Genomic DNA, 22789 nt, shown 5'->3' with positions numbered 1-22789 from the left:
GAATTTAAGTAACTCCTCCACAATATTTTTTGCTGTAATATTACATACTGGAATGGCCTCTGGAAACCTTGTGGACATCTCCATTATAGTCAAAAGATATTGATTCCCACTTTTTGTTTTAGGAAGCGGTCCTACGCAATCAATTAGGACCCTTGTAAAAGGTTCCTCAAATGCTGAAATGGGTATTAAGGGTGCTGGTTTTATCACTACTTGAGGTTTACCCATCACTTGACATGTGTGACATGATTGACAAAATTTAACTACATCTTTATGTAGTCCAGGCTAATAAAAATGTTTTTGTATTTTAGCTTGAGTTTTCCTTATTCCCAAATGACCTTCCACTGGTACCTTATGTGCAACTCGCAACACCTCCTTTCTATACCCTACCGGCAATACTACTTGATGAACTTCTGCCCACTTTTCATCTGCCTGCATATGTAAAGGTCTGCATTTTCTCAAGACATCCCTTTACGGTAATAACACTTTGGTATACACTCCTATTCTTCTTCCGTATATGCTTTCTGATACATCCGGTATATTTCTCCATCTTTCTGTTTTAACTCCACCAATTTTCCTGAACTAAAAATATCGGCCTCATCCTCCACTTGTTCTTGTTCTTTTTCAACCATCTGATCAAAAATCGTTTCTGATAATTGCACTGCAACTTCATCGTCACTCTTTGATTTCTCCTCGTCTTAACCTGTGACTTTGCGACTTTGACACTACACAATCTGGAAAAATCCTGGGATATTCGTCCTTCAACACTTCAGCTGTCCAATTTTCCACTGGCTTATCCAGCACAGTAGGCATCACTACCACCTGCGATCCAGCTCTATCATTACCCAAGATAAACTGTATTCCTGGACAAGATAGTTTCTCTATTACTCCTACTACCACTTCACCACTCTTCACTGGACTTTCCAACCTTACCGTATATAATGAACACTACTCCTCTCACCCTGAATTCCACATATTACCACCTTTTCTGGCATAATTCTTCCGAAACCACATAACTCCTCATCTCTTATCATTTAAGATTGACTAGCTCCCATATCTCTTAAAATTGTGACTTCTTTACTTGCTCCTCCTGATACACATGAGTAAACTTTACCCACACAAGTAAATTCTTCAAAGAGATCTGGCATTTACTCATCAATCACCTCTTGATCATGCTGTACAATCTTTTGCACCTGCTTTGCTTCACTTGGGCTTTCCTTTACCACTTTAACAAACCCCACTGTCTTCTCCTGTTTTACCATATCCGCCTTCCCAGTGCTTTTCTTCAACCACCAACACTGTGACTTTACATGGCCTAGTTTATTACAGTGAAAACATTTGAAACTTTTCATCTCTTTTCCTCCTGGATTTCATTTTTAATCCGAGGTACACTCTCCTTATTACCTCCCATTAGATCCCTTTTCCTTTATCACTTGAGTATTTCTCCTGTCCCCAGTTTCTATCCCTCACAGGCTGAAACTGATGGCAGAAACCAAGCTTTGATTAATGAACTAATTCATAATCATCTGCCATTTGTGCTGCTAATCTCACAGTTTTAACCCTCTGCTCTTCCACATGAATTCCCACTACATCAGGAATTGCATTTTTAAACTCCTCCAAAAGTATAATTTCTCTGAGAGCTTCATACGTTTGGTCTATTTTCAAAGCCCTTATCCACCTATCAAAATTACTCTGATCCTTTCAAACTCCATGTACGTTTGACCAAATTTTTTCCTTAAAATTTCCAAACCTTTGTCTGTCGGCTTCAGGCACTAGTTCATATGCACCCGAGATGGATTTTTTCACTTCCTCATACGTCCCAGATACCTCCTCCGGTAGTGATGCAAACACTTCACTAGCCCTACCTATCAGCTTTGTTTGAATCAGTAATACCCACATGTCCTGTGGCCATTTCATTTGTTTAGCCACCTTCTCAAATGAAATAAAAAAGGCTTCCAACTTCTTCACATCAAACCTTTGTAATGCTTGGAAATATTTAAATAGATTCCCACCAAGCCTTTGACTTTCACGCTCTTTCTCACTATCCTCATCACTATCATCCAGCTGTACGTTTCCCTTTACGCCTGCCAATTTTAACTGACTGTCATGTTTCATGGCCATTTTCTGAAGTTCAAACTCTCTCTCTCTTTATCTTTTTCCCTGATCTGCATCTCCCTTTCTTTTTCCTCTCTATCTCTTTCATATTCAAGCTGCTTTAATTCTTTCTCATGTTCCATTTGTTTAATTTGTAACTGAATTTTTGCCATTTCCGATGAGTCAAACTGTATCTCAGGCCACTTTAAATGCTTAGTCAACGCCATAATTACCTCACCTTTTCGCATTTTGCCAGGTAATGTTAACTGCAATGCTTTTGCCAAATCTAACAGTCTGCTTTTAGTCTCTGTCCATAAGGTACTGCCTGTGACCGTCTCCACCCCCAAAAACTTCAGAGCCTCTGAAAGAGCCATTGTCCACAACACACTCCCTACTTAACTGAAACACCACACCTGAAAACCAACCACAATATGCTCACGCCTCACTGTTTTTAAGTTCACTAAGCCAATCAATCGATTGACCTTTGTCCCCCCTCGAGCCCCCAATTTGTTAGGATCCAGGGTTTCGAGAACCCCAAAGTGTATCATGGAGTTCACCTGACCCACAACTTTTAATAGATTGTGGTATGGGGAGCACACGGCCCACTCTACAGGAGTGGTACAGCAGAAATGGAAAAGTATTTTTTAAAGCAAAACAATGTTTCTTCTATGAATTCAAGTTAACCTTTTTAAAACATACAGTGAACATCTAAGCAACCATTAATTCAAATACAACCCCCAAAGACAACAACACTAAGTAATCCTTTAAACTTTCCTTTTAACATCCATACGACTTAATACGTCTTTTACCAGAAGCACATCAGGTTAAAGTTGTCATAATACAGTATCCACTCATGTATCTCATGAGATGAAGACAGGCAGTGATTGACACATAGGATGACCAGTAAGCATACAACACAGTACAGCCAATCACCAGACAGGACACTACCACTATAAAGCCAGAGGGCACTAGGTTTCCCGCTCTCTCGGGACCCAGCTACTGAGACAGTCAGAGTCCACGAGCTAGCAAGTGGAAACACCATGCGGTAGCTAGTAAGTCTGGTCAGGCTACTACAAGGTCACCAGTCAGATCAGTACAGTGTCGACCCACAGCTGAATATGTATAGCAGTTCTAGAGTTGAATAAAACAGTGTTGGATCTTCTCCAGTGTTAAACGTCTGTTTCTAACTTCCCTGCATCGAATGCAGTCCACATCGAACCAACCTGCCTAACGCATCATGGTAACAGTTCCTCTTGTACATCGAGGCCTCCAACCTCGAAGCAGCATCGGATGCCAGGAAAATCGAGCTATTTCTCTCCACTGCGGGGGATCAGGCCATCCATATCTACAACTCCCTTACGTTCGCAGATGGCGTAGACAAAACGAAATTCAAAACAGTCCTGCTGAAGTTCGACAGCCACTGCGATATTGAAGTGAATGAGAGCTTTGAACGGTACATCTTCCAGCAGAGGCTTCAGGGTAAGGATGAACCTTTTCACTCCTTCTTGACCCATCTCCGCAACCTAGCACAGTCACGTAACAATGACTCAATGGCTGATTCCATGATCAGATCGTTTTCGGGGTCCACTCCGACTCCCTGTGGCAGCATCTCCTTAAAATCAAACAGTTGACCCTCTCTGTCGCTATTGAGACGTGCGTTGTCCATGAGCATGCCAAGAATCGTTACTCCCACATCAGGGCAGCAGAAACTACAAAGCTGGCCTCCCACGAGGCGGAAAGGGTGCAGGCCATCGCACAGATGCAGGGCCTGAGCAGAGGAGAGTGGCCATTTTGCGCGCTTTTCCCAGATCCCTGTGCAAGCGTGCCACGACCGAGTGGATGATGAGACCGACAACCCGACTGCGCAGGTGCGTACGTCAACCGACCGCACTGAGCATGCGCGATGGCGCACAGAACGCGCTGACGCCAGCGTCATGACGTGTCCGAATTGTGGCTCCGCCCACTTAAAGCGGCAATGTCCGGCAAAAGGATGCTGATATCTCCAGTGTGGCAAGCTTGGCCACTACGCAGCCTTTGCAGATCTGCTCCACCGCTCAGCAGCCAGCGATCCCAGCTGCGGCGCAGAAGTGTCCGCTCAATACAGCAAGGCATGCCAGATTCCGATCCTGACAGCCCAACGGACCCTGATGCTGACTGCCTCAAGTCTCCATATCAGGTGGGCATCATAACCACACATGAGCTGGCCTCCACCACACCTGCGCAACACCTCTAGATCCTCAGTGTGGATCCAGACGACGAGTGGTGTGCTGTCCTCACAGTTAACAAGGCTCGCATCCGATTTAAACTGGACACCAGCACGCCTGCGAACCTCATCTCACAATCCGACCTTGACACCATCCAGGCCCGACCAAGCATTCTTCCACCGGCCTGCCAGCTCCTTGACTACAATGGCAATGCCATAACTGCCACTGGCTTGTGTCAACTAGGGGTATCCAACAAGGCGATCAAGACAACATTATGGTTTGAAATCATCAGGCCTGACAGGGCGTCCCTGCTCAGTGCTCGCGCCTGCAAGCTCCTGAACCTGGTTCAGTGAGTCCACACCATGTCATCGTCACTGGCGACGGCCTCGCCTGATGGAAATTTGTAAGACGACATATCACACAGTACCACAGCATATTCGATGGAATGGGCATGCTCCCGTACCGATATAAAATCCTGCTCAAGCCGAACGCCACCCCTGTAATTCATGCACCACGCCGGGACCGGCGCCCCTCAAGGATCGTCTGAAAAAGCAACTCCAGGACCTCCAAGACCAGGGCATCATCTCGAAGGTCACAGAGCCAACAGACTGGGTCAGCTCCATGGTCTGTGTAAAGAAGCCATCAGGGGAGCTCCGCATTTGCATTGATCCTAAGGATCTAAACCGCAACATCATGCGGGAGCATTACCCGATCCCGAAACGTGAGATGGCTCATGCCAAATTCTTCACTCAGCTGGACGCCTCCCGGGGCTTTTGGCAAATACAGCTGGACACGTCCAGTCGCAAGCTCTGCACGTTCAACACCCCATTCGGTCGCTACTGCTACAACCGCATGTCTTTCGGCATCATATCTGCCTCCGAAGTGTTTCACCGCATCATGGAGCAGATGACGGAGGGCATCGAGGAGGTGGCGAGTATATGTGGACAACGTGATTATCTGGTCTACAACACCCCAGGAACACATCGCTCGCCTCAAGCAGGTCGTCCAGCGAATTCATGAACATGGTCTCCAGCTCAACAGGGCCAAGTGCTCATTTGGTCAATCGGATATTAAGTTTCTAGGTGACCACATCTCGCAGCAGGGTGTGCGGCCAGACGACGACAAGGTCTTGGCGATCAACACCATGAATACCCCGGAGGACAAGAAGGCGGTCCTCCGCTTCCTCGGGATGGTCAACTTTCTCGGGAAATACATTCCCAATATGGCATTCCACACCACGGCCCTCCGCCATCTCGTCAAGAAGTCAACAGAATTCCAGTGGCTGCCCACACATGAGACGGAATGACGTGAGATGAAGGCAAAGCTCACCACAGCCCCAGTTCTAGCGTTCTTCGACCCAACCAAGGAAACCAAGATATCAACTGATGCAAGCCAGGCTGGCATTGGGGCGGTGCTCCTCCAGCTCCTCGTCCTGGGCTCCAGTGGCATATGCCTCCAGGGCCATGACGCCCACTGAGCAACGGTGTGCCCAGATCGAAAAGGAGTGTCTGGGTCTCCTGACAGGAATAGTCAAGTTTCATGCCTACGTTTACGGCCTGCCGAAATTCACGGTGAAAACGGACCACAGGCCTCTAGTCCACATAATCCAGAAGGATTTAAATGACATGGCACCTCGGTTACAGTGAATTCATCTTCGACTCCGCTGCTATGACTTCGAACTTGTCTACACGCCAGGCAAAGAGCTGATCATTGCAGATGCCCTATCCCGGTCCATCACCACACCGTGTGAACAACGTGACTTAATCTGCCACATAGAAGTGCAAGTGCAATTGTGTGCCACTAACCTCCCAGCCTCTGCCAAACAAGTGGTCCAAATTCGTGAGGAAACGGCCAAGGATCCTCTACTGCAGCATGTGATGCAGCACCTTACCCATGGCTGGCAGAAGGGACAATGTCCCTAATTCTTTAATGTGAAAGACGAGCTGACGGTTGTGGAGGGAATCCTTCTGAAACTCGACAGGATCGTTATTCCTCAGAGCATGCAGGCTATGGTGCTGGGTCAACTCCATGAGGGTCACCTTGGAGTCGAGAAATGCTGACCAAGAGCTCGGGAGGCGGTTTATTGGCTGGGCATTAATCAGGACATTGCCAACACGGTCCTCAACTGCCCCACCTGTCAGAAGTTTCACCCGGCTCAACCCAAGGAAACACTGCAACAGCACAAGATTGTGACCTCTCCATGGTCCAAAGTAGATGTAGACTTTTTCCACGCCAAGGGGCGTGACTATGTACTCCTGGTCGACTACTTCTCCAGTTACCCAGAAGTGGTGAAACTATCCGACCTCACGTCGAAGGCGGTCACCAAAGCCTGCAAAGAAACGTCCGCCAGGCACGGGATACCGCTCACGGTAATGAGCGACAACGGTCCATGCTTTTACAGCCAGGAATGGTCTGATTTTGCACAGTCTTACAACTTCCGTCATATTACCTCCAGTCCCCACTACCCGCAATCAAACGGGAAGGCCGAGAAAGGAGTCCATATTGTCAAGTGGTTGCTGTGCAAAGTTGCAGACTCAGGCTCCGACTTCAACTTGGCAATGCTGGCATACAGGGCAACCCACTGTCCACTGGGTTGTCTCCATAGCAGATGCTCATGAATCGCACTCTGAGGACCACAGTTCCAGTCATCCATGTTCCAAACCTTGACCACCTCACGGTTTTACAAAAAAGGCAGCAGTCCTGGGCCCAACAGAAGGCCACATATGATGCTCATGCCACCGATCTACCCGAGTTGGTTCCAGCTGATCATGTTGGCATCCAGTTGGCTGAGGGCGGCTTGTCAGCCACAGCTGTTGTTGTCAAACAAGTTGCCCCAAGGTCTTTCCTTGTCCGCATGGTTGATGGGTCCCTGCTACGGTGCAACAGACGGACATTGCGAAGAGTTCCACGCCCACCACCTGACCACAGTGCTCCGCCAGCCATCATACTTCCTCCGGACGTACCCTGCCACGAGGACACTGATCTGCCAGCGATCCTGCCGTCCCACGCCACGTGCAGGCGGCTCCTGATCCACCGCATACAACACAGTACAGCCAGCCAATCACTAGACAGGACACTACCACTATAAAGCCAGAGGGCACTAGGTTTTCCGCTCAGCTACTGAGACAGTCAGAGTCCATGAGCTAGCAAATGCAAACACCATGCGGTAGCTAGTAAGTCTGGTCAGGCTACTACAAGGTCACCAGTCAGATCAGTATAGTGTCGACCCACAGCTGAATATGTATAGCAGTTCTAGAGTTGAATAAAACAGTGTTGGATCTTCTCCAGTGTTAGACGTCTGTTTCTAACTTCCCTGCATCGAGTGCAGTCCACATCGAACCACCCTGCCTAACACATCAAAAGTTACTACTGTTATTAGTTTTAAATCACCAGGATCGATTTACAGTCTTTAGATTACAGAGAGCGATTCATACACCTTCTGGCTGTGACTGCAGCTATCCAGCTCTGAAAACGAAACTAAAACACACCCTGCAGCACGCAGCCTAAAACGAAAGTAAAAAGCTGACAGACTGCCCAGCTCCACCCACACTCTGACATCACTGATAATACCCATTTCTTAAAAGGTACATTTCTTAAACACCCATTTCTTAAAGGTACTCTTACATGACTCCCTTCCCTCCCCTCTGTTCCCCTTTCTACCACCCCCGTACCCACCCATCCCGGTGGTTCTCCACCCTGCCACTAGGCGTTCCCTCCCCATTGGGAGATGCGCTGCTGCTTCTCTCTTTCATACCTCCTGGTGCTAGCTTTCCCCGCTAGTGTGGTGGTCCCCCTCCCAGGGCTGATCTTTCCCAGTCCTTATGCCCGATCAATTGCCATCCTCTCTGTCTCCTCTTCACCCTTTCCTGTGCTCTGCTCCCCTTGCCTTCGTATGAGCTAGTGCTCTTGCTCAAAACGAGGCAGTACCATCCCGCGCAAAAAATTGTTCATGTTCGGAACTTTTATTTTCTCTTCCTGAGTCTTCCTCATCGCTGATTTGTCTGTCTTTTGTCTAGGCCATTTGCCCTCACTAACTCGTCTGCCTCTGCCGGGGTGGTGAATTAATTTTCTTTATTCTGGAATGTCACCCAGAGCCTGGCTGAGAATAACCTCCCGAATTTTAGACCGTTCCTGTACAGGCCGATTTTGCTTGGTTAAACTTGGCTCTGTGCTTTGCCAGGTCTGCCCCAATGTCTTGGTACACCTGTATTCTGCGTCCCTCCCAACTGCTCGCTTTGGTCTGCCGAGCCCAACGCAGGATCTTCTCCCTATCCTGGTACGTGTATAACTTGGTGATTGTCATCCTTTGGGCTTTGGTCAGAGTGACCTGTGGGCCCTGTCGATCTCAAGTGGCTTGGGGAAGCTGTACCTTCCGATCCGGTGGCTTGGAGAAGCTGTCCCTTCCGACCAAGTGGCCCATTCATCAGTTGCCTTCGATGCCCTCTGGCAGGCCCACTATTTGAATATTTTGCCACTGAGAGCAGTCCTTTTCATCCTCGACTTTTCCCTTCAGGCTCCCTTGGGTCTCCACCAACCTTTTTATCTCAGCTTCCAAAGCGACAATTCTGTCACTCTGGTTGGTTGACACCTTTGAGCTCCTGGATTCTGTTTCCCTGAACCTCCACCTTTTTCCCCATTCCATCCAGCGCCATCTGCATGGCAACCAGCCATGTTGTCAGGGTCATCACTCTCCCTCTCTTGGGGTTGGGGGTGGCCTGGGACCCCTCACCTCATGGGTCCACAACCTCCTCTTGTGCTAGGATGAGCTTGTTTCAATTCAAGGGTGCACACAGGGTACATATGACCCGGGTGAGGATGAGTGTGTGCTTTCAAGGGGTGGCCACTGGAATGCAAGACGTTTGGGTTGCGGGAAGCTGGAAAGTTACTGGGAAGTGGTGCTTGGGACGTTATTTTATATTGTGAGGGTGGAGGTCAGGCCGGATCCAATGGTGGCGATCTTTGGGGTATCGGGAATGCCGGAGCTGTAGGAGGGGAAGGCGGCTGAGTCATGGCGTTTGCCTCTCTAATTGCCCGGCGAAGGATCATGCTGAATTGGGGGTCGGTTACGTCGCCAGGGCTGGTGGGCTGGCTGGGCACCTGTAAGGCTCTCTTCGGCTGAAAAAGATCAAATTTGAGTTGAGGGGTTGGTGGAGAGCTTCGACACGATGGGGGTTGTTCATGACAATATTTGAGGAACCGTTCGTTGTGCGGGATGCAACTGTGAGGTTGTGGAGTGTGCTGTATAATGTTACTTTTTTTAAAATAAAAAACTGTTTGGAATAAAATACATTTTTTAAAAAAAGGGAGCAGAAGCTTTGCTTAAAACTGCCATTTGGGAAATCTGGTCTGGAGCTTGGAATGCAAACCATTAAGGAAAAGCATTGTTGTGAGAGAAGATGATTTTAAAATGTGTGTTTTTATGAGTGGAATTTGGAAACTGTCATATGACAATTATCTGGGGGGTGGGGATGGAAATTTGAGACAACATCCACAAACATTTGCCTCGGAATCAGTGTGATTGCCCACAGTCATCTTGTGTGCTTAAAAGGGACTGTGTTAATGAGACTATTGTATCTTAAAAAAGGTACTCTGTAATCCATGTTAATCTTTAAATCAATGTGTTTTGGTTAAGTGTATTGTACAATAGTCCAACTTTCATGTTTAATAAATATTTTGTTCCTGTTAAAACTAATTAGTGGTCCTGTGGCTCTGTTCCTCCACGTTTTTAGTCTTTTGAGTCAGGGTTCCATTCTGGGATCTTCCTGCCCAATTATATAATCGGAATATTGTTTATTTACAAGCTGAGAAATTACAAGAGATCAAGAGCCTATGAACAGTTATGGGAACCTACTAAACTGGAAACTGCTTTTAATAGATTTGTATATTAATGACAATCTGTAAATACCCATCTGGTGAGAAAACACAGCAAATAAGGAACAGCATGGTTTGCATATTTTAGTAATAGGTACTATTAGTAATAGAACAGGAGGAGATGGCCAGCCATGAGCCTATGCCACCACTAAATTAAATAATAGCTGATCAGTATTAATAAATTCCATCCACTGCCGTGGCGCCATATCCTTTTGTACCCTTGGGATAGCAAGTGTTTTCAATATAAAATATTCTTACCTTTTAAGTGCAAGTACATAAGAAATTCAATGGCTATTCGAGCAGCACTTTCATCAGCAAGGGTTTGTAGCAAGTTCCCTAGAAACCGCACAATAAAAAAGGTTCATATTTAGTCTAGGAATTTTTAGATCGCAAATGCATGGAATATAAGTAGCAAAAAATGATCACAAATATACTCCTAAGTTAGACTGATGGATCAATACAACGTAGACAAACTCCACACACCTAATGCTGTATTTTACAAAAGGATAACACTGATGTGCATACTGCCTTATAGATTGAGTTACCACATTAATATGGTTAATGTTTCAATGTCCGTCCAGCAAGTATATTTATATCATAGAATGGTTACTAGAATGTGCGAGAAGTTCTTTGTCCACATTTTTCTGCAATACTAAATTAGCAAATTGTTCAGACACTTTATCCAATCTCAAACATGCTATATACAGCCCGTTTCAATGATGAGGGAACAAATTGTTTGTTTAGACTGAAAAATCATCCAACACAAACATTGTTGAGGAAGTGTCGGTAATAATTTATTTGCTCCTTTCTGTTCCGTCATTTCTACTCACATGGAATGCAAAACATGCCATTTAGTTTTGCTCCATAATGCAGGAAGGAACAAAATGGTTACAAATAAAATTGGAATAACTTCTTACCATGTTTAATTTCATCTTCAAGTTGCAGTTCACGTTTGCCAGCAAGGCCATTCTTTTCGTTCAAGGATCGGTGATTGTCCACAGCATCTATGAGGAAGACAGTTACCAAAATGCAACATTAAAGAATTTCCATTCATCTGCAACACTGGTCAACAAAATTGCAGAAATCCAATGTTTTGGCTATTAAATTTTCCCAGGGAATTACTGCTTTAATTTTAGATTGAGTAAGCACATAAAATATAGTTCATATGGTTAATGGTTCAATATCCACCCAGCAAAGGGAAGCAGTGGCATAGTGGTATTGTCACTGGACTAATAATCCAGACACTCGGGGTAGTGCTTTGGGGACCTGGGTTCAAATCCCACCAGGGCAGATGGTGAAATTTTAATTTAATAAAAATAAAAATCTGGAATTAAAAGTCTAATGATGGCCATGAAACCATTGTGGATTATCGTAAAACCCCATCTGGTTCACTAATGTCCTTCAGGGAAGGAAATTTGCCATCTTACGTGGTCTGGCCTACGGTAGCATAGGGCAGCACGGTAGCATTGTGGATAGCACAATCGCTTCACAGCTCCAGGGTCCCAGGTTCGATTCCAGCTTGGGTCACTGTCGGTGCGGAGTCTGCACATCCTCCCCGTGTGTGCGTGGGTTTCCTCCGGGTGCTCCGGTTTCCTCCCACAGTCCAAAGATGTGCAGGTTAGGTGGATTGGCCATGATAAATTGCCCTTAGTGTCCAAAATTGCCCTTGGTTACTGGGTTATGGGGATAGGGTGGAGGTGTTGACCTTGGGTAGGGTGCTCTTTCCAAGAGCCGGTGCAGACTCGATGGGCTGAATAGCCTCCTTCTGCACTGTAAATTCTATGACATGTGACTCCAGATCCACAGCAATGTGGTTGATTCTAAAATGCACTCAGGGATGGGCAATCAATTCTGGCCCAGCTCACAATGCCCACACCCCATGAATGAATAAAAAAAAAACCTTGTATTATAGAATCATAGAATGGTTACCAGAACATGCGAGGAGTTCTTCGTCCAAGTTTTTCTGCTCTTATTTTAAGGCAGTGAATCATATTAGAATGTGTTTTAAGCATTTGGAAACCTAGGCCAAATGGTTGAACATAGATAATGCATTTTGGTAGATTGTTCAATAACGGAAGCCAGGCTCTGGTGTTGACCAATGTATAATTTCCAGCAGATGTCTAGATAATAACCATTCTAGCTGTTTTGTCCATTCTCTATTCCAGCAGTACAGAGTTAACATTTCGATTAATTTTCTGAACATACAAGCAGACATTTTTTGCAAGGAGATATATCTGCACGTTCTGAGACAGTTTGGCAATAGGCGTGCCAACTAATTTGAATAAAGACTGAAAAAAATCAGACATATGATCTACTCAACATACAATCATAATAATGTATGAAAATAATTTGTTCGTAAACTGTAATTAAATATTGTCATTTAATACTTCAAATTTTCCATCCATCACAGCCTAAATATTTTGTTCTGTCCTCCACTCAATATTTGTTTAAAGGCCTATTATGTCTTATTTTTACCCCCAGTCTTAAAAGTTATTGACCTAAATAATTAATTATTTTTTTCTTTGCAGATGCTGTCTGACCTTCAGCATCTTTTGTTTATCTTGGATGATCAACATCTGCAATATTTTGTTTGAGGGAAATGTTTTGTTGTCCTTGACTTTTTCAGACAACCATTAATGGTTCCAACAGTATAACCACTATTGTATTCCTATTATCTAGCTGTCGCAGCAGCTGGTAGACATGCTGCCAAGAATGGAACAGAGCTAGCAGCAAGCTCTCGTTAGATCCATTGTTTATATTGAATGAGATTATGTCAGCCAGGAGCTAGAATAAAGTTTGAGGTATCCATACCTGATTATTTAGTGCTTTCTGTTGGAAAGCACACAAATGTGAATGTTAAGGAGGCACTGGAGGTTGTCACCTGTAGAACTGTTTTTCATCACAAATAAATGTATTCATAATAAACAGAAAAGACTGTGATTAAAAAAGTAAGAAATTAGACATCAGATTTCCTCCCAGGTAGGATCCCACCAAAAACCTTTCATGTCACTCATACTACATCTAGACATAATTGGAGAACTGATTTAAAAAATGTATAGTCTTGAAATCTGGCATTCATTGCCCATTTCTAGTTGTCTTGTAAAGTTGGTGGGCTATTGCTTGAACCACAGCTGCCCAAGTGAGAAAGGATGCTGTCACATTGCCGTTAAGTAGAATGTGCTGCAGATTGAAATACAGCTGAGATATTTAATTGACAGGGCACATTACAATTAAGGATTAAGAATAAATGATTGACATTCCTGGAACAGATATAATTTGCAACATTTACCAATTGCATAAAGGATACTCACGTGGTCCTAGTAGGTATCCTGCACTGTTTAACGTCCAGCCCCTTTTTTCTTTTGCCTGCTGCGGTTGAAATGTCTCAATATTACCTTTTATATAGCATGCAACATGCCAGAATAATAGACTCCAAATTAATCTCTATTTGAAAATTTATAAAAGCAGGTATTGTAAGCAGGGTTAAACGTTCTATGTTAAACTCTAAACGGAGTGAAGAAATTGCTACAACTTTCCTGGCAGATCAAGACAGTGAGAAGATGACCACTAATGATAAAAAAAACTCCTTTATCGGGTAGGAGTGCTTCTCCAGATGTCACATGGAAATTTTAGGTCACCCCTGGTCTGGAGTTGATCTCTTCCCTCACACGAGCCCCTCCCAAAAATCTCACGACTCGCTTTCTTTTCGACTAACTAACCTTTTCCTGGCCGAGCTGAATATTTTCCTGCTGACCAAATTTTCACTCATACGAATTGGCCAGCTGATGTCACTGTCACTTTTTGGGGGGCAACGTCTATCGGAGTTAAAATTTCAGACTCACAATGTCACATTTAGATGTTCAAACCCCGTGCCAAATCCTTCTCCGGTGACATTTCCCCTTCTTTGATGGTTGCATACATGCCCAGGGCAGGTCCTGGCTCATTGCTAAGTTGTTCTCCCAGAGTTCTACCCTGGGCAGTATTTTTAAAAAAATCAGTTTTCTTCTACTTTCAAGGATAGGTGTTAAAGAATTAAACAAGTGAGACTAAGTACCATTAGTTTTACATAGTCTTATATACCCTATAATTATAGTTACAAATACTCAAACCAGAAATAAATACATCATCAATAGCATAAGGATAAATTAACATTTTGAATGGTGACATCTCAACACGAAGGAATAAACAGGCTGTTTTCAGCAAATATCTTTAGTCAGATTCTTCGTAATCGTTTGATTAAGAAACCTGCCAGGCGCTTGAATCACTTAATTTTGGTATCAGCATTACAGTAGTTTTCCGTAAGATTATACTGAGTGACAGGTTTCTCCAAATTCTGAGGGAAGGAAAAGGGCTCTAAATAGACAGCACTAGGTGCAAAGTAACAGTCAAATTAGACGAAACAGCGAAGCATTTAAAAGAAGGAATAGAAACTTCAGAGAACTCACCGAGAGGACAAACCCAAAAGATTGGGAAACGGCGGCACAAAAGATTAGAGACAGACCTAGGATACTAGCAAGGCGAGGCATCTGAAAGAGAGGGGATGGGGGAAGAGAACAAAATAGCAGAATTATTGAAGCAACATCTCAGAGAGAAAGAGAAAAATCATTTTAAGACAATAAAATTAACAGAGAATTATTTATCTGACAAATGTTATCTTACCCTGTTTTGCTCCTGATGTGTTTTGTTCTGAACTTAATTGTTCTATGTATTGTTTCAGTGATTGAAGCCCCGAGAGTTGCTGAATTAACAAGTTTCCCTCCAGACTGGCGCGACAGCTGCCATAACACAGAGGTTGTTGTAGAGAGCGGAGCAGGTGTGTACTTTTATATGGGAAGCCGACCGCACCACCAATCTCCCTCCCGCGTCACGAGCTCTATTTTCTCTGTATGTCACCCCCATTAGAACCAAAATTGCACCAATTAAATTAAATATACTTTTAGGTAATTTGGCTGCAGATAGACAGACACGAAGCAGATAATTACATTTGACGAGTGCGTTATCCAAAGGTTGGCTGCCCAAAGCGTAACATGCCTTGTGTACACGAACTACAAATTGCCATCTCTCACTTCTTTTGTATCTACGGATATATATATTTAGAAAATATTTTCTATCCTCTTCAGAACTTTTATATTTGTCGTGCGCGACAGGAATAGTTTCTAAATATTACTAAAACGTTAACACTGCTTTCTCAGAATTCGGTATCAAAAATATTTATTTTTTCCTCCACATGTCTAGTGAACCGGTATTACAGATCAAAGCATCTGTGATTTCAATACTTTTAACCTCAGGCATAGATTCGATCTAAGGGAACATTGTTTCCTGTCACTAGTAATTACAAAGCTGAAACACAAACTAATACCTTAAATTGATCATAATCCGACTTCAAATCAAGGCAGAAGCATATTTTCATTCGCTCGTGGGATTGGACACTTTAACATTATTAAACGACTAAAATGTGGAGCCCAAGATTTATGGTTCCTGCGAGACATTAAACAAGTATACCAAGCAAGAGGTATGTAGATGAATCAACCTTGGGGATTAAAAACTGGCAGCATTTAGGAAGAAGGGAATACTGAGGGGGATGTGGACCTTTAACGTTCTGGGAAAAATAATCTATCTGATGCAATGAATCTTGGTTTTAACGTCCTTGGGATGAGATGGTGTGTGTTTACTCAGGGAGTCCATGTTGCTGTGGAAACATACAAGTTATAGTCTGTAGCTATGGATAGTGACGATAGAAGCTCCAATTTTCTTTCCATCACATCTCTGACCAGGAATTTCTACCGTACTTACTGCCTTCCATTGGTATGTGTTGAACGAATTTGCAGGTTGATATCAACTTGTTTGGCTGCATTATGAAATGGCCTCAAACGTCAGAGCTTCTGACTCAGAGGAAGGATACGTACCCACTGCGCCACAGGCCATCCACTAGATGAATAGTAGTGTGTGATATATGAAGTTTAAAACATCGGCAGTACAACATTTTTTGTTGCCGTAAGATGAACTTTCTGTCCTCAGAATGTCTCCAAACCCTTCACATCCAATTAATTGTTTATTTTGAACAGTGCAATGTTTAAGGAAAGTATCATAGAACATAGAACATAGAACAGTACAGCACAGAACAGGCCCTTCGTCCCTCAATGTTGTGCCGAGCCATGATCACCCTACTCAAACCCACGTATCCACCCTATACCCGTAACCCAACAACACCCCCCCCCCCCCAACCTTACTTTTATTAGGACACTACGGGCAATTTAGCATGGCCAATCCACCTAACCCGCACATCTTTGGACTGTGGGAGGAAACCGGAGCACCCGGAGGAAACCCACGCACACAGGGGGAGGACGTGCAGACTCCACACAGACAGTGACCCAGCCGGGAATCGAACCTGGGACCCTGGAGCTGTGAAGCATTTATGCTAACCACCATGCTACCCTGCTGTGTACAGCAATGTCCCATAATCAACAAAGGGGACATGATTTTGACCAGTGCACTGGGAGAACACTGTTCCGGTAAGGCGGACAGAATAATGCACATCCTGACGAAGGTTTAATGAGGGGACTGGAAAGGAGAATCACAGATAACCGAAATGTGAAATGAAAATGCTGGAAATACTCAATACAGGAGGTCTCAGTATTTCCAGGTCAGACAATATTTGAGGAAAGAAACGAAGTTAACGTTCTAGGTCGATATTGTCTGAATGTTTCGGTATTTTCTGTTCTTTTCCCCCAGATCTCCAGCAACTGCAGTATTTTGCTTTTGAACGAAGCGGGTGAACCGCACGCAAGGCACTGGGATAGAGAGAGAAAAATGACAAAGATAGAAAAGAGGGAGAACCGCACAGAAAATCCAAAGGGGCTGACAAAGAGAGCTACAGATATTGACAAGAAGGGCGAAAATACGAGGACAGACACACGCGCGCGGAAAAGAGGCCGCCAGGAATGCGACACGTGGCGGTTCCAGATCAGGTGACAGCGAGACCACGGCGCATGCGCAGTTCTCGACTGCGTTCAAACGTGTTCGGCATTCGGAGCGCGTGGTGCTTGGCAAACTGCCGGGCAGGGAGCCATGGACAAGGTGAAAATCATGGGCGTGGTGCTTAACGTAACGCGGGGTCTGCCGTGGCACGCCGTTAATGAAGGCGACGACCTGGTGAACAGGACCAGCTTGGACTTAGGAGCATTTGAGGGGAACACATTGAAGAAGAACTTACGTTTCAAAAGAACTCACTTCACCATCATCGGGGACGATCTTCCGCACGTCGTTCTCTTCATCTTTGGAACCTTTCTGTTCGGAGGTAAAGTCGTGGGAGCCATGAGGATGGCTGGGGAGCATTCTGAGCTTCTAGTTCAACCGGAGGCAGGGGCCAGGGTTAATTGAGTCAGTGGGCACCGGTGAGCTTATGACGTTTGTGGTAGAGATTGAATCCAACGGCTTCAGGGTTGAACTGGAAGAAATTCTGGCTCACCTGAGACTGGATGTCAGACAAACAAATTGACCGCATTGTTGTGGAAGGGATGAATGAACATATTGAGGCCACCTCACTTAGCAAACTGGCGTTGGCTAGGGAACTGGAGGGGAGGGGCTGCTGTCCGCAGAACCTGGATAGGCAGGTGTGAAGGTGGAGGAGGGGAATGAAGAGAGGAGCTGTTGAGAGGAAGCGGGGATCGGGGAGGATGAGCTGGTTGATGGTGACTGGGACTAGTTCTTGGTCTAATTCGTGAGGCGGGGCTGGGGGCCATCTTGGGTGGGCTCCGGTTTTCGGAATCGGGTGGGGGAATCTCACTATCCCTCGCAGTGGACATGACAGAAATGGATGTGGGGGGTGGTGAGAGGTCCCCCGTTCGGTTAGTAACTTGGAATATGCGGGAATTGGGAGGGCTAGTGAAGCAGGGAAGAGCTTTCGCTCACTTAAAGGGCTTGAGGGCCAATGTGGTATTGCTGCAGGAAAGCCATTTTCAGGTAAAAGACCAGGTAAGACTTCGTAAGGGCTGGATTGGCCAGGTGTTTCACTCGGGCTTTGAAAAGGGATGATGTGGAGATGCTGGCGTTTGACTGGGGTGGGCACAGTAAGAAGTCTTACAACACCAGGTTAAAGTTCAACATGTTTGTTTCAAACACTTGCTTTCGGAGCACTGCTCCTTCCTCCGGTGAATGAAGAGGTATGTTCCAGAAACATATATATATAGACAAAGTCAAAGATGCCAAACAATGCTTAGAATGCGAGCATTAGCAGTGATTAAGTCGTTACGGACCCAGAGATAGGGGTAACCCCAGGATAAAGAGGTGTGAATTGTCTCAAGCCAGGACAGTTGGTAGGATTTCGCAAGCCCAGGCCAGATGGTGGGGGATGAATGTAATGCGACATGAATCCAACGTCCCGGCTGAGGCTGCACTCGTGTGCGGAACTTGGCTATAAGTTTCTGCTCGGCCATTCTGTGTTGTCGCGTGTCCTAAAGGTCGCCTTGGAGATCAGAGGCTGAATGCCCTTGACTGCTGAAGTGTTCCCCGACTGGAAGGGAACATTTCTGCCAGGTGATTGTCGCACGATGTTCGTTCATTCGTTGTCGCAGCGTCTGCATGGTCTCGCCAATGTACCACGCTTCGGGACATCCTTTCGTGCAGCGTATGAGGTAGACAACGTTGGCCGAGTCGCACAAGTATGTACCGCGTACCTGGTGGGTGGTGTTCTCACGTGTAATGGTGGTATCCATGTCGATAATCTGGCACGTCTTGCAGAGATTGCCATGGCAGGGTTGTGTGGTGTCGTGGTCGCTGTTCTGTGTTGCTTGTTCTGGGTGAGTGTGCTTAACACTCGCTTTGGCTCTGTTTCGTTACTTAGCTCTGGAGTCGCCAGGTATCGATAAGATACCGCCACAAGTTTCAAGGTCAAGTTCAAAGCAATAAAACCATACACCAATTAGTAAGTTCAAACAAATGAGTTTATTACAATACAATTATAATACTACCCATGCACACGCTAAGATGACTAAACTATTCCTACCACTAAATAAACCAATACTTATCTTAAAGGGAACTGCCGGATCAGGGGACAAGGCCTCTTGGTTTGCAGACTTCAGGTTGGTACGGGTTAAATGGGGTCAGGAGCGTCTATCTCTGGTAGCGATTGTTGTGAGACACTTACTTGCTGGCGGCTGCTGTCCCAAAACCTCTCCTCTCTCTCGGTCAAGGTCTTCTTTGGTAAAAGCTGGTCGAGGGGCTGGTCCAGAGAGGAGTGCTGGTCAAGAAGAACAAACTAAGTTTGGGACCTGTCTTTTATAGATCATAGGGCTTCGCGCCCTTTTGGGCGGATCCTCTACCTGCTGGGAATCGATTGGGTCTCTTCCCAATCGATTTGTTTGAATCCCCCCAATACTGAGGCTGCTGGGCGGGCCTTCAGGTGCTTTGTTTTCGAACCCCGCTGGTGCCGGGGTGTCTGGTTTCCCATACACTGTTGCAATCACTTCCCTATTTGTGTCCATTGTCCCTGGGATTGTTCCATTACTACAGGGGTGGGCAAACTTTTCCGTGCAAGGGCCACATTCAGAAATTCGCAATTTTAAAGGGCCGCATAGTATATTAATTAATAGTCCCGGTTGTAATCAATTAGCGTGCGGCATATACCTCAGCGCTTCCCCCGGCGGCATCCTGCCTTTAGCCCTCTTTTTCTCTACTTTTCAAAAATGGCGCTTCACCCGGTTATGATTCTGGGCGCCTCATATAGAACATAGAACAGTACAGCACAGAACAGGCCCTTCGGCCCTCAATGTTGTGCTGAGCAATGATCACCCTACTCAAGTCAACGTATCCACCCTATACCAGTAACCCAACAGCCCCCCCATTAACCTTATTTAAAAAAAAATTATTAAAAAAAAAAAAAAAAAAAATATTTTTTTCTTTTTTTTTTGATGACTTGATCTTGGTGGGCCGCATTGGCGGGCCGCATGCGGCCCGCGGGCCGTAGTTTGCCCACCCCTGCATTACTATGTTAACTATCCCGGAGTTTGCCTCATTAGTATGCGGAATGTTTCTTTCGGTGCTGTCTTCTCTCTTAGCAGACAGAATACACATTGGCTTGGTGCAGCCTGCTTGTGCTGTAAACTTTGTCCATTTTAACCTGCAAGCTTTGCGTTCCTCCCTTTTGTATTGAGGGAATGGCCAACTTCGGTGCCTACACTCACTCCTTGTGATCCTCATGAGAAATCATGAAGGATCACCCAAATACGGTGTCTTTGGGTCCCCTGACCTCAGCGAGTTCCATGGCTTCTATCCTTTCCTCAAATATGGCAAAAAATTTTAACTAACAATTTCTGATTGGCGCTATGTCAAAGGGGACATGCATTACCAATTGGAATCGGGAATCTCTAACAATCCTCAATAAACTACTCTCATCTCATATTTAAACATTCTACAACATTCTAAACCCTTAATCATTCACACAACAGCATCATTACATTTCATTCCCTGACTCGAGCTCAGAATATTACAAGACATCCGCAAAAGTCTTTATTTACACATCACATCAAAATTAAATCCTTTATTACACATCAAGGGGTTGGGGGGATTGGTGGAATCCGAAAATGGGGATTGTACTCTGTACACTGTTGAGGCACGAGAGCGGTAGGCTCTCCTTCTCAATTTCCTCATCCTGAGGGTTTGGACTATAATACAGAGAACTGCAATCACCAAAAGTGATTCAATGACGTATGACAAGGAGTACCATGTCAGAAATCTGGTACACCAGGTCGGGGTACTGTTACCATTGACTGGGCTGGGGGTGGTCTGGGTTTGGGAGAAGTTAGCAAACGTTCTACTGTGGGAAAGGGGGTTCGCGTGCACGCGTAACCACGCAGATGCCACAAAAGCTAAAAACATAGCAATTGGAGTGCTCTTCATCTTCTCTGTCTCTTCTATTTCCTGGGATCTTGCTGTGCTGTTGCTTCGGTTCCTCTCTCGAATGTACAAAAGCTATGGGATCAAGCATATTATCAGTTAGTGTTCAGCTTAATATCTTGACTTTAAGTATATCTGTCCTCTTGTTCCAAATTTCCCTTTATGATGGTCACCTCCATGTGACTCCCTCATTTTTTTTTCAAAAGCGGATTTAGGACCAGACATATACTTATCTACTAAACCAGTGCGAGCCGTCTCGCAGAGTGTTGGAATTTACCATCCCAAAATGTTCCTGGATGTAAATAGCATATCGAGTGGCGGCCGAAGGGCTACCTTAAACAAAATGAAACCAAGCTTTAGAAATGAAAAAGGTCGAATGAGTTGCTTATGGGCCGCGACAGGTAAGAGTTGAATGGGATCCCCGGGTAGGGCGTGGTGTGCTGTACCCGAGCTTAGCTGACCAGAGGGGTGGTCCTTAGACAGGGCGGGTCCTCAATGCCGTTTCTCCACTGCCTGAGTGACCTGAAACGAACGGGCAAGAATGTAGTCATTGTGAAATTTTCAGCCTCTATTCCCAGAATAGAAGGGCACCTAAAAAAAAAAGGGAGCCAAGGTGCTCCTATTGGGGTGAAGGGTGAAGCGTTTGAGCTGGGCTCCAGACATTTCAGCTGAGTCAAGTTCTCAGAAATATCTGCGGACAAACTAACGTGCATGTGAGGTGGTCACAAGCTTTTCAGCTGAAAACCGAGTGGCCAATCTCCATATCAAACATTTAAAAAACAAACAAACAAACATGCGTGCAGGTTCCATCAGAAAGGACAGAGCTTCTCTCAAGCGGTTCCTCTTTTTACATCATCTGGACACCTCACTTCTCATCACTCTCTGCGAACAGGGGCGCAAAGGGGTTGCCGTGTCGGGAGTCAGACATCAAGTTATCCTCTTCTCCCGGATCCCATACCCTTGTATGGATCAGGCATGCAATTTTTGCATTGTGTGACCGGGGGTCACTCTCAGCATTTCGGACAAGTCTCTATGAATTGTCCCTGTGCCAAATCGTGGGGTCTAAATGTGAAGGAGCGTTGTCGGGGTCGTCATAGTTGGGCGGTGGGTTTGGGTGTAGGTCTGGATTTTTAATGTAAGTGATCTCCATGGGGTCACTGGAGTCGGGGTCGAAGTCGCTGAAGTAGGGGCTGTAGGGTGGAGTGCTGTGGCTGTCCTCAGTCTCACAGTCACTGTCTCTGCTGTGGCAGCTTGTGGGCGTTCCGGGGCGTGGTCTGGAGTCAGTGGGCGGAGTCGAGGTCGAGTCCGATGAGGAACTGGTCTGTGAGGGGGAGGGTGGAAATGTGTCTCTTGTGGGCGGGGTGACGTGTTCTGCTGAGTCTAGCAGGACATGGTGCGAGTGGTTTGACTGTGTTCCATAAGCCTTTAGCTGGTTAATATGGAACCACGCAGTCTTACCGTTGGGGTACTTTATCCTATATACTGAGGGGCTGATTTTGTCCGAAATTGAGTACGGGCCGGTAAATTTTGGAGCCAAAAACGTGCTGGGGTTATATAAAGATAACATCACTTGTTGCCCAACCTGAAATTTTGTGGTGTGGACATTTTTGTTGAAACAGGCCTTGCTCTGTTTCTGCCTTTTACCCAATTTAACTGCGGCTGCTAGCTGAGCAGACCGTACAGTCTCAACTAATTGTTTTACTGCTTTCTTGTGTGTGAGGGCCATCACT

At 45.4% G+C, this 22789-nt stretch overlaps 2 protein-coding genes across 2 annotated transcripts in view; one reads left to right on the top strand and one right to left on the bottom strand.

The window, feature by feature from the left end:
• Positions 1-14961, bottom strand: part of gal (galanin/GMAP prepropeptide) — a 33371-nt gene extending 18410 nt beyond the window's left edge. The window contains exons 1-5 of the mRNA XM_038806125.1: positions 14826-14961; positions 14612-14692; positions 13478-13535; positions 11084-11170; positions 10425-10502 (exon numbers count right to left, since the gene is read on the bottom strand). Of these exons, the coding sequence (XP_038662053.1) occupies positions 10425-10502; positions 11084-11170; positions 13478-13535; positions 14612-14692 (304 nt within the window). The 5' untranslated portion in view covers positions 14826-14961. The remainder of the gene's footprint in view (positions 1-10424; positions 10503-11083; positions 11171-13477; positions 13536-14611; positions 14693-14825) is intronic.
• Positions 14962-17231: 2270 nt separating this feature from the next.
• The window catches only part of LOC119971691 (sodium/hydrogen exchanger 10-like), a 730493-nt gene continuing 724935 nt past the window's right edge, over positions 17232-22789 (top strand). Inside the window, exon 1 of the mRNA XM_038807592.1 lies at positions 17232-17463. Within this exon, the coding sequence (XP_038663520.1) occupies positions 17235-17463 (229 nt within the window). The 5' untranslated portion in view covers positions 17232-17234. The remainder of the gene's footprint in view (positions 17464-22789) is intronic.

The sequence above is a fragment of the Scyliorhinus canicula genome, chromosome 9, assembly GCF_902713615.1.
Source record: "Scyliorhinus canicula chromosome 9, sScyCan1.1, whole genome shotgun sequence".
Taxonomy (NCBI): Eukaryota; Metazoa; Chordata; class Chondrichthyes; order Carcharhiniformes; family Scyliorhinidae; genus Scyliorhinus; species Scyliorhinus canicula.
The sequence above is the reverse complement of the archived record's forward strand: the minus strand, read 5'-3'. Positions and strand labels throughout refer to the sequence as shown.